General features: G+C 47.7%; 1 protein-coding gene across 19 annotated transcripts in view; it reads right to left on the bottom strand.

The window, feature by feature from the left end:
- Positions 1–4,623: 4,623 nt before the first annotated feature.
- Positions 4,624–12,713, bottom strand: part of GIT2 (GIT ArfGAP 2) — a 68,223-nt gene continuing 60,133 nt past the window's right edge. For all 19 annotated transcript variants that reach the window (XM_074007761.1, XM_074007758.1, XM_074007763.1 and 16 more), the window contains 2 exons: positions 8,859–8,922; positions 4,624–8,337 (listed from right to left, as the gene is read on the bottom strand). In XM_074007761.1, coding sequence (XP_073863862.1) covers positions 8,125–8,337; positions 8,859–8,922 — 277 coding nt within the window. In that variant the 3' untranslated portion in view covers positions 4,624–8,124. The remainder of the gene's footprint in view (positions 8,338–8,858; positions 8,923–12,713) is intronic.

The following is a 12,713-nucleotide window of genomic DNA, read 5'->3' on the forward strand; positions in this document are numbered from 1 at the left end:
CTCATGGGGAGGAGCCTTTGAGGCACTGCAGTGCAGCCAGCCCAGCAGCACCAGCTCCATGTGGAGGCCACCTTCCCTGACTCCACTGTTTTTTTTTTTTTTTTTTAAAACAAAGTTTTTTCAAATAAAGTCTCACCCTATCGCCCAAGCTGGAGTGCAGTGGTGTGATCTTGGCTCACTGCAACCTCTGCCTCCCAGGTTCAAGCGATTCTCCTGCCTCAGCCTCGAGAGTAGCTGGGACCACACCTGGCTAATTTTTGTATTTTTGGTAGAGACGGGGTTTCACCATGTTGGCCAGGCTGGTCTCGAACTCCTGACCTCAGGTGATCCACCCGCCTTGGCTTCCCAAAGTGCTGGGATTATAGGCATGAGCCACTGCGCCCAGCCCCAACTCCACTGTTGATGGTAGTGGCTGCTGCCGTTATGCCGACTGCAGCAGGGAAGCACAGCCGGGGCTGCACACGCCATGGAGCCACTGGGAGCCCTACCCCTTCTGGGTTGGAATGGGAGCTCCCCGTGCTTCTGCAGCCACCAAAACCGCAGCTGCAGACCCAGGCCTCCTGCTCCAGGAGGGTGGGGCTACTGCCGCCCACACTGAAGTTGGGGATTTGAGCCTCTTTGTGTTCTTGGGCTCTTGGGGGAACCAAGAAGAGACAGGATCTGCCCTCCTGGGTGCAGCTGCAGCCACTGGACCTATGACCTCCTGCTCCATGAAGCAGGCAGGAGCTGGGGACAAGCGGGAGCCCTTCCTCTTCTGAGCTGGTGGGGCGGGAGCTCCTGGGTGCAGCTGTGGCTGCCCTCCCAAGTGCAGGACCTGGGTGTCTCTGCAACCTGCATCCTCGGGCGCCCCAGAAAGTACCCCCCAGTCTCTGCAGGCTCAGGGGTGCCTGTTCCCACTGCTTGGCCTCTCTCGGCTCCCAGCACCCTCTCCCATCTCAGAGCAGGGTTGGGGCCAAGCCCTGGGGCCATGAATGGCAGCTGGAGGCAGACAGTCCTGGGTGGGAGTGGGCAGGGTCCCCAGTAAGGCCCTATCTACAGGCCAGGGGGGGCCTGAAGGCTGGGGACCAGGCTACCAGTCCTGCAGACCCGAGTGGGGACTTGTGGTACCTCTTCCGGGCCTGTGCATAGCCAACCATAGACCAATTGGCAGGCACTTCCTCCCCTCTGCGGGCCATGAGAGCCCCGGGCTCAGCCAGAGCAGGCCAGAGGATGGAGAGGGCAGAGAGATGACAACGGGACAACCAGCTGCAGAGAGGAGTGCTCTCTCTGCTGATAGCTGTAGCTGCAGACGATGGGACGACCAGTTGCAGAGAGGAGTAGTACCCTTTCCCCTGAGAGCTGCAGACAGCCTGCTGGCAGAGAGGAGCTGCCCTCTCTACTGAGAGCTTCACAGACCTGCAGAGACGTCCGAATGACTTGCCTGTGGAGAGGAGCCACCCTCTCCAGGGCCTCCTCTCTGCTGACAGCTGAACACTTGACAGGATGACCTGCCTACGAAGAGGAGCTGTTCTAACACTAAATAAAAATCTCGGCCGGGCGCGATGGCTCAAGCCTGTAATCCCAGCACTTTGGGAGGCCAAGACGGGCGGATCACGAGGTCAGGAGATCGAGACCATCCTGGCTAACACAGTGAAACCCCGTCTCTACTAAAAAATACAAAAAAACTAGCCGGGCGAGGTGGCAGGTGCCTGTAGTCCCAGCTACTCGGGAGGCTGAGGCAGGAGAATGGCGTAAACCCGGGAGGCGGAGCTTGCAGTGAGCTGAGATCCGGCCACTGCACTCCAGCCTGGGCGACAGAGCGAGACTCCATCTCCAAAAAAAAAAAAAAATAAATAAATAAAAAATAAAAATCTTTAGCCAGGCAATGCGGCTCACGCCTGTAATCCCAGCACTTTGGGAGGCTGAGGTGGGTGGATCATGAGGTCAGGAGCTGGAGACCAGCCTGACCAACATGGTGAAACCCCGTCTCTACTAAAAATACAAAAATTAACTGGGCATGGCGGCGCACACCTGTAATCCCAGCTACTCAGGAGGCTGAGGCAGGAGAATCGCTTGAACCTAGGAGGCGGAGGTTGCAGTGAGCCAAGATTGCGCTGCTGCACTTCAGCCTGGCAACAGAGCTAGACTCTGTCTCAAAAAAAAAAAAAAAATCTTCTTCACCCTTCACTTGTCTGAGTACCTCATTCTTCGAGGATGCAGGACAAGAACTCAGGCAAAGGCACTGGCCAGAGATTTCCAGCCAGAAAAATCAAATCGATACCCCAGAGATCCTGTAACACTGTGACTCTGCTGGGAAACACGCCCTGGTGGTGAAGAGGAATAAGGAGCATGACAACAACTGACACACTCTCCTTGGATGTGGGGCTCGGCCTCCTGGGCTATAAACTTCCTTATCTGAACAATGGAAGAAACACTCACTTCATCCGGCTGTAGTGAGGATGAAATGAATGAATATGTGTCAAGAACTCAGCACAGGCTGGGCGTGGTGGCTCACGCCTGTAATCCCAGCAATTTGGGAGGCCGAGGTGGGCGGATCATGAGGTCAGGAGTTCAAGACCAGCCTGGCCAACATGGAGAAACCCCGTCTCTATTAAAAAAAAAAAAAAATTAGCCGGGCATGGTGGCATGCACCTGTAGTCCCAGCTACTTGGGAGGCTGAGGCAGGAAAACTGCTTGAACCCGGGAGGTACAGGTTGTGATGAGCTGAGATCACGCCACTGCAGTCCAGCCTGGGCAACAGACTCTGTCTCAAAAAAGAAAAAAAAAAAAAGAACTCAGCACAGTGCCTGGTGCAGGGGAAATGTCAGCTAAAATTACATGACTCTCCTACACTAAAACATGTGTAAAAGCAGAAGCCAAGGAGCTGTGTGGTGGGAAAGGCCTGGAAATGGTCCACAGCAGAACTTCGCAGAGTGTGGTCCCTGGAACCTGTTAGAAATGCCTACTCCTGGGCCCCACCCCAGAGCTGCTGAACCAGACTATAGGGGCTCGGCCTGGTGAGCCTGCCAGGGTTCCAGGAAGCCTGCTGCTGACTCTTTTGAGCCTCCTGCCTGAGGAGGTTGCTCTGGGTGTGAGCTGTGTGAGCCACTGGTCCTAAGCCTGCAGAGACGTCCCCTGGACAAGCGGGATCACAGGGAGGACGTGGCGTCTTTCCGACTTCTCACTTGGAAAGCACCCGTGGTGCTCAGGCCCTACCCCACCCTTCTTCCATTTGGGAGAAGAGTCCCAAGTCACCTAACCAGAGAACAATCACTGGTGACCATGGGCAGCCCTGATGAACCCCCATGCAAATCTATACCAGTTTCCCCTAGGAACCTGCACAGAGGGCCTTTCTCTGAAAATAATAATACAAAAGACCAGTGGTTTCAAGACACTGAACTTGCCGGGCGCGGTGGCTCACGCCTGTAATCCCAGTACTTTGGGAGGCTGAGGCAGATGGATCACGAGGTCAGCAGTTTGAGACCAGCCTGACCAACATGGTGAAACCCCATCTCTACTAAAAATACAAAAAAATTAGCTGGGTGTGGTGGCAAGCACCTGTAATCCCAGAGATTTGGGAGGCTGAGGCAGGAGAATCACTTGAAATCAGAAGGTGGTGGCTGCAGTGAGCCGAGATTGCACCACTGCACTCTAGCCTGGGCAATAAGAGCAAAACTCCATTTCAAAAAAAAAAAAAAAGCACTGAACTCAAGTCAGGACCCCATCACCTGTTAGGAAGAAGTGAGGGCATCTGTGCTGGGCTGGCTTTCACGGCATTTAAAAAATTAAAGTTGGGGCTGGGCACAGTGGCTCACATCTGTAATCCCAGCACTCTGGGAGGCTGAGGTGGGTGGATCACTTGAGGCCAGGAGTTCGCACCGGCCTGGGTAACATGTTGAAACCCCATATCTAAAAATACAAAAAAATTAGCTAGGGGTGGTGGCGCATGCCAGTAATCCTAGCTACTTGGGAGACTGAGGCACGAGAATCACTTGAACCCAGGAGATGGAGGTTGCAGTGAGCTGAGATCATACCACTGCACTCCAGCCTGGGTGACAGAGTGAGAACCTCTCTCCAAAAGAAAAAAAAAGTTAAATTTAGGGAATAAATACATTATAAGATGCATGGAACTAACATCTTGATGCAGGGTTTAAAGAAAGCTATTTGCACCGGGTGCGGTGGCTCACACCTGTAATCCCAGCACTTTGGGAGGCCGACGCGGGTGGATCACCTCAGGTCGGGAGTTCAAGACCAGCCTGACCAACATGGTGAAACCCCGTCTGTACTAAAAATACAAAATTAGCCGGGTATGGTGGCGTATGCCTGTAATCCCAGCTACTTCGGAGGCTGAAGCAAGAGAATCACTTGAACCCAGGAGGCGGAGGGTGCGGTGAGCCGAGATCATGTCATTGTACTCCAGCCTGAGCAACAAGAGTGAAACTCCATCTCAAAAAAAAGAAAGCTATTTGCTAAGCACAGAGGAAGAAAAAGATAGTCATTACTGTAAAACTGCTGGAGCCCCAAAGCATATGAAACACTGCATCTCACTAATAATGGCGTTTTGGGAGAATTTCCTCAGACCTTTTACAGAGTATCTGGAAACATCAGCTAAGTGATGGGGAGCACAGCATTACCACAAACACCTTTGTAGAGCCTGTTTATTGCATAACTACCAGGCACAAATTCCAAAACGATTTTACAACACTTAAAGGGCACAATAATTACAGGAATAGAATGTACAATAAAAAGTACAGAATAATGAGTGACAGGGATCAAACACGTTAGAATAAAAGGCATCTCAGTTTTCCTATGCAGCATTTTCTTTTCTAGGAACACACGTTACCTTCAACCAGGACAAGGAAAGAAAGAAAATTATACTATTGGAAAGCTCATGGGTGCCACTGAGGACAAAAACAGGTGAGTTTTGCTCTCGATTCTGCAACTGAATCGTTTGAGGAGCCGTGCACAGCTCCTGAGTTGTGCATTTAGAATTCCAATTACGTGAAATGCTGTGTTTGATCTTTGGGCCCAATTCACTGTTCTTTGGCAAATAAGAACTATTTGCATTCCAAGGTAGATGACAATTTCTGTGAAAGGAGCTTAGGGGTACAGCTGTTTCCTTCTGTTCAGCCAAGTGCCAGTTTCATAAAGTGCACCTCTGCCCTATCGGCTTCGGGGGAAGGGTGAGATATGGGGAGGAAGGGATCATTGAGAATACAGGGTGAACAAAACGATGTTACCGAAGGTAGACATTGCTAGTGCAAGGTACGGAATCCATGTGCAAAAGGTGGCTGGAACAAATGTTCAGACAAGGTGCGATTTGCCAACAGGAGCAGAGAACTCTGACACCAGATCTCAGATGAGGCTCAGGAAATGGGCGGGGTACATAGGGAGAGGACGACCTGCAGCCCTCCAATGGCCGCATCATTCCACCGGGGAACTTCTGTTTGGAGTTTTGGCACCGTGGGCTAACCGAGCACTCTTCTGAGATATTCTTATAACTGGAAGTGCTTCGTTGGTCCCCATGTTCCTTGACTTTCTCTAGGGCCATAAAGACAACATCCTCTATTGCAGGTCCTCAAACGTTCCAAGGAAAACACTGCTTCACCTCCTGCAGACAGCTCATTTCCCAGAAGCCTCTACAGAAGCCCCTACAGGACCCGTCCTCCCTGGGACAGCAGGGGCAGGGGTTTGCAAGAAAAAGGAGGATCAGCTAAGTACACGAAGCCTGCAGAAAAGGCTATCAGATGGCGCCTGCACTTCAGGTAGGAGGCCCCCTTCTAGAAGGCATCCCAGGAGCAACCAACAGCAATGTGGCACTTAGGGCTGTGGGACAAACAAGTGGAAGAGTCTTCTGGAGATGTGGACCCTTTTCCCATGCTACTCACAGTGTAGCAAAACGCAACAAAAGCATCCACACACGGTGACTTAGTAAAGCAAGCACCGTCGGGGTGCTACTTTCATGACAGCATACGGTCAAGCTATAAAGGTGTGCGTGAATCAGTCCTGTGAAAATAGAGGCTTAGTTATTAGCATGTATTGAGGCAACTTGTACTTTGATTCTTGTGTCTTCTTCACATGTGTGAATGACCACTATGGGACAGAACATATGGGTAAAAACAGGAGCGACAGCAACATAACACACAGGGTAGGCCGGCTCCATTATGGGTAAGACTCAGAGGCTGCTCCAGGTGTGTCTGGGGAAGCCAGGCCTTCACACTGCACAGCTTACAGGGCCCTGGGGTGGGGACTGTGAGTTGTCAGCCTAGAGGACACAGCTCACCTGCACATGGCCTCTGAAAATGTTCAAATTGGTTGCCAGCATTTATAAATGGAGAGATGGCACCAAAAAAAAATCTAGGTTTCTTGTCTCTTGAAAAATCAAAGCTGTGGCCATCCTAGGCCCACTTTTCCACATGGCAACAGGAGTAGAGCTGGGGGCTACTGCCCTTACCGGGTGGGCCATGGGCTCCCTGTAGTCCCCTCTGCCCTACTGCCATGTACCTGGCTCCCTTCACTCATCCACATCACCAGCCCTAGGCCAGCGTCTGAACCACACACACAGAATGGCTGCAGTAAGCAGGAATGGGAAGAGCTTTCACATTCAGAACAAGAAGGGGCTTTTTAGTAACTAAAAAACAATCTGAGCATGTTCCAGCACTTCAACCTTACTCTTTCAGAGCTTTGGGATAGCAGGCAGCCAGCTGAAAGCACACTCTCTAAGGAATTCTTGAAAGTTGATGTCTAATTTTTTTTTTTCCCCCGAGACGGAGTCTTGCTCTGTTGCCCAGGCTGGAGTGCAGTGGCGCGATCTAGGCTCACTGCAAGCTCCACCTTCTGGGTTCCTGCCATTCTCCTGCTTCAGCCTCCCAAATAACTGGGACTACAGGCACCTGCCACCACGCCCAGCTAATTTTTTTTTTTTTTGTATTTTTAGTAGAGACGGGGTTTCACCATGTTAGCCAGGATGGTCTTGATCTCCTGACCTCGTGATCCGCCCGCCTCGGCCTCTCAAAAGTGCTGGGATTACAGGCTTGAGCCACCGCGCCCGGCCGTTGATGTCTAATTTTTAAGTACTCATGAGGTGATGGAGGAGAAACTAACTCAGATGACTACGATACATCTTTCCTTATAAGAAGTCCTTAAAGATGACGAAAAATGTGAAGCAAGTCATCTGAGAAAACTGTAAGTGGTCAGAGAGGCAAGCTGACTTTTGGAAGAAAGGTGCAACACAACGTCAGGGAATAGGTGATTTCTTTTCCCTACAGTTCACGGTAGTGATACCTGAATGGGTGGCACAAAATGAGTTCTGGCGTGTTAGACTGACGCTTCTCTTTGCTGCGGGTTTTGAACAAACTGCCTGGCTTACAGGGATGAGGGAGAGCACCTGACAATGGGTGGTGATGTGCGTGGAGCTCCTACCCTGAACATGGCTTCACGAGACGTCCCGTGGCGGGTCAATGCTTTATCTCATTCCATGGGGCCTTCAAGATGACAAGAAAATATCAAGAGATAGGAACTTGAGATAACAACATTAAATAACAAAACATTTAGCAGGGTAAAACACTGAGAAGAAATGGATCAATTCATTGTTTCCTCCCAAGAGAGACTGTGACACTAGTTTTAAAAAGTGGCAAAGTTCTTTCTCTACATACATGCTTGGAGATACCCCAAGCTTAGAGATTCTGAGTAGGCCAGGAAATTCACTTATTGCACGATGCTTGGTAGGGAACAAATGATGTTGATTTTTTGTTTTTTAAACCGAACTCTCTCAAGAAAATGTTTTATGAAAAATTTCATTTATAGTTTTAGCCATAGGCAGGGAGTTTTAAGGGATGGAAAAGTTTTCACAAACTTTAGACAATGAAACTATTCTTTTGGATGTATGTGATCAACTCGACAGTTATTGACAACACAACCGAACATCAGAAACTAAACCAGCAAAGAGGCACAAAATAAGGCAAGTGGGTTAAATAGTTGAAAATTGGTTAGAAAACATGCAAAAATAATACTGAGTTTTCTTTTAAAAAGTTTTAAACCATCATTAAATGTTTCTTTTTGTAGAAATCTGAAGAGTTCTGTGTCTGAATTTGAAATTGGACTTTATAAAGCCTAGAAAACAGAGGAGGCGGCACCCTGCCCTTGTCAGTTGTTGTTCTCTTTGGTGGTGATGGTGACCAGCTGCTTGGCAGCCTTGGCGATGTCGTACGCACACTGGATGACCTGCTGAGTGACCAGCTGGACGTCTGTGGGGGAGCCGGGGTCCCCTGGGAGGGTCTTTTTGCACTCTGACTGCAATCGGTAGGCACTGGATGTCAGTAAGCGAAGGGAAGTCCTCACCATGTCAGACTTGGGTTTCTAAAAGGAAGAAGACAACCGTTTACCCTGAACTGCAGGGCAGACATCCAAAACCAGGGGACAAACATTCTTCTAAAGCAAACCAAGCTGCTCCCGGAGTGAAAGGCAGTTTGGTCCTGCCCTTTCTCAATGGGGTGCTTTACACACTCCAAGCATCACAGCCCACAGCGTAAGAGATGCTGAAATATTCTGATTCAAAGGTCAAAGTGCCTGCAGGGTAATTTTAGTAGTATGTGGTATTTTGAGGTAGTTTTTGAAAAATATTAATCCATGTGGGTACAATATTCCAGAAAATCCTATAAATTTAAAAATTTTTAAATTTGCCTTTTAGCACATGACTTGTAGGTCCTTGTTTTATTAAATCAGCATTCATGCGGAACAAAAATATTTCAAAGCTCTATACGACTGCATATTTTAAAACTGCATATGCTACAAAAAAGCTAATATAATATACAGGTCATAAAGAATTTCTTGCTGTTCATTTAAAAGGATTTAAACCAAGTGAGTAGCAAGTGACTTACTTTGGGGAATAATGCTGCCATTTCTGTAACAGCTACGTGTATCCTCTCTGAGCAGGGAATATAACTGCAAGAATATTGAAGAAGTTACTCAATGACAGTAAAAATGATTCGGAGGCAAAGAGTACTCAAGTGCTAGGACAGATTGTGTTTATATTCCCTTCATGAAGGGGCTGTGCTGCAGCCAGCCAGCTGTGCATCCCACACCACCAGAGGGCACATGGTTATAAAGCAGGACTCCCATTGCTTCCTGAAAGTTCAATCTGCTGAAAAGTCTCCAGGTATGAAATATGGCAACATACACTCCTGATCAGGTAAGGCCACACAACAGTATAGAAGCATAATTCACCCCTCCTCATGTCGACTTCTCATGTGTTTCATCATCCTGATTTCTAGAAAGAGAAAGGATTTCCATGCAAAAGGCCACAGAAGAGAAAAATAAAGGACTGAAAAAAATCCTTAAAATTAGAACTGGAGCCTCTCAATAGCCGGAACTTCAGGTATGCGCCGCCATGCCCGACTGATTTTAAAATATTTTTTTGTAGAGGAGTCCCACTATGTTGCCCAGCCTTGTCTTGAAGTGATTCTCTTGCCTCAGCCTCCAGAGTGCTGGGGTTACAGGTGTAAGCCACAGTGTCCGGCCCTTTCCCCATTTTTTAAACCATGAAGTTGGCTTCTGAATAGATTGTCATAAGCAACTTATGTACTTCACCTTTGTAATAAATCTGGTTTCAAAACTATTATAATTAAAACTGTTGGTTGGGCATAGTGGCTCACGCCTGTAATCCCAGTATTTTGGGAGGCCGAGGTGGGCAGATCACCTGAGGTCAGGAGTTTGAGACCAGCCTGAACAACATAGTGAAACCCCATCTCTACTGAAAATACAAAAAAATTAGCTGGGCATGGTGGCACATGCCTGTAATTCCAGAGTAGGAGGCTGAAGCAGGAGAATCACTTGAACACGGGAGGCAGAGGTTGCAGTGAGCCAAGATCATGTCACTGCACTCCAGCCTAGGGGACAAGAGCGAGACTCCATCTCAAAAAAAAAAAAAAAAAAAGACTGCCTACATTTTAAATTAAACCATTACATTTCAAGAAAATGTTTACATTATCCAAAAATGCCTTCATGGGAAATCTTGACTTTTACCTTTGTGAACAATTACAATCATAAACCATGTAATAACAAAAGTTCCAACGTATAAGGAGTTAACTTGTAAATATGAAGGGGCAACAACCCATCTGGTCACACAGATTTCAGAAAGAGAAAAAAGCAATGTCCACAGCTGTCACGTGTATCATGCATAGTAATAAACTGTGTGTTAATATCACAGTGACTGAGAACTACACTGAAGAGTTTTCTTTTTTGATACAGAGTCTCGCTCTGTCACTCAGGCTGGAGTGCAGTGGTGCAATCTCGGCTCACTGCAACCTCCGTCTCCCGGATTCAAGCAATTCTCCTGCCTCAGCCTCCTGAGTAGCTGGGATTACAGGCTTGCGCCACCATGCCCGGCTAATTTTTGTATTTTTAGTAGAGATGGGGTTTCACCATGTTGGTCAGGCTGGTCTCCAACTCCTGACCTTATGACCCACCCGCCTCAGCCTCCCAAAGTGTTGGGATTACAGGCGTGAGCCACCGTGCCTGGCCAGTGAAGAGTTTTATATTCTGTTGGTTATGGTTTCATTTTTGAGAAATACGATTCACCCTTTCCTCCTGCTACAGAGAAGGAATCTTTCCTAAGGCCATCTCTCAAAAGCTCACTCATTATGAACTATTTGGGGAAGTCCTCGACAAGACAGAAAAGCAAGCACACCCAGATTAATGAGGAAGCCCTTCTCCTCCTCCTCTAACAGGAGTCCACGTTCACAACTTCATTCACATTGGTATCTTTCCTCAAAAAGGTTTTCGTGCATAGTATGTCATAATCCCTGAATCGTATATATGTCTGTGTGAGGGCAGGAGTGAGGCTGGAGGCCCAGGAGACCAGACTTCAGGAATGTCAGGGGCTGGGGCTGCTTACATGGATCAAGAAGAGAAAACGAGAAAAAGGCATGGGTTTAATTTGTACAATTCAAGATTATAAATAAAAGCATCTCGGGTATCTAAGTATCCACAAATTTTAGTATAGCATTGAACAATTTATGAAATATAAATTCTCTAGACCAATTATGGTTTTAAACCAAAAGAATGAGCTAATGATTAAAACCTCTGCATCATTCTCTCATGGTGTTAAAAAAAAAGGAAATCAGATCATGGTATGTGTTGTTGAATGGATTTGTACACTTTAAACAAAGAAAGGAAAAAAAAAAAAGAAACTTCCCAAATTGTACCAAGCACCATATTGCATCTTTGAAGCCAGAAATGGCCTCAGGGCAGATATTTATATTTTTGACAACGACAGCAACATAAGGCAAGCACGTTTTAGTTTGAAATACAAGCACAGCACTTCTGAACTAGAGGAAATGAAAAGCGAAGCACATTGACAAACGGAGTCACAGTGCTTAGGAAGGAAGTGTTATTGAATCATCATTACATTAAACGCTGTCAAAAACTTTGGCCAAGCATGGTGGCTCAAGCCTGTAATCTCAGCACTTTGAGAGGCTGAGGTGGGCAGATCACTTGAGATCAGGAGTTCGAGACCAGCCTGGCCAACATAGTGAAACTGTCTGTACTTAAAATACAAAAAAATTAGCTAGGCATGGTGGTGGGCGCCTGTAATCCGAGCTACTCGGGAGGCTGAGGCAGGAGAATCACTTGAGCCAAGGAGGCAGAGGTTGCAGTGAGTGAGATCATGCCACTGCACTCCAGCCTGGGTGACAGAGTAAGACTCTGTCTCAAAAAAAAACAAAAAAACAAAAACAACAACAACAAAAAAACGGCCTTTGGAAAGCCATGGGACACTGCTTTCTGTAATCAATTATGTCCAAAAGATGTGGTATGAAGAGGATGCCTGGGAAAGGAGGAAGAAGCCAAATGATTAGACAGTTGTTATCAAAGGAGGCTAAAAAGTTATGCGGGTTTCTCTTTTTCTCTGAGGAGCTTCCAGCAGTCCCTCCAAAAGACTAACTCTTATCTTTCAATAAACATGGCTTATTCCCCTCTTTCCTAGTGGGAAGTAAGGACACTGGGAGATGTGTGAGCCATATAAAAAAGGAGAAAGGGGAGGTTGACCCAGTAGTGCCAGGACTACAAAAGGGAATACAAAGGCCCAGATGCATGTCTGTGTGGAAGAAGAAAACAGAGAGAAGAGTAAACAGCACAGCATCCCTTAAACACTTTTTTCTCATGCAAGGCATGAAGAAAGTTCTTCACTGAAGTCCTAAACTTTGCTGACCTAATGAAAAGAATGAGATTGTTCTTGGGTTTGACTGAATTCTGCTGGTTTAGCTAATGTTTTATGAGTGTCTACATCCTGCCAACCATGGGAAGCTAGGATGTTACCCCAAGCAGTTTGCAACTCACTGGAAGTTCTTTTTTTTTTTTTTTTTTTTTTTTGAGACGGAGTCTCGCTCTGTCGCCCAGGCTGGAGCGCAGTGGCGCGATCTCGGCTCACTGCAAGCTCCGCCTCCCGGGTTCACGCTATTCTCCTGCCTCAGCCTCCCAGTAGCTGGGAGTACAGGCGCCCGCCACCACACCCCGCTAATTTTTTGTATTTTTAGTAGAGACGGGGTTTCACCGTGTTAGCCAGGATGGTCTCGATCTCCTGACCTCGTGATCCGCCCGCCTCGGCCTCCCAAAGTGCTGGGATTACAGGCGTGAGCCACCGCGCCCGGCCAACTCACTGGAAGTTCTTAGAGAATTCACTCTCAAAGAACAAAAGGCTAAGTTGGAGCAAGAGCCATTCCCTTCCTCCGGGTAAG

This window comes from Macaca fascicularis, chromosome 11 (genome assembly GCF_037993035.2).
Source record: "Macaca fascicularis isolate 582-1 chromosome 11, T2T-MFA8v1.1".
NCBI lineage: Eukaryota > Metazoa > Chordata > Mammalia > Primates > Cercopithecidae > Macaca > Macaca fascicularis.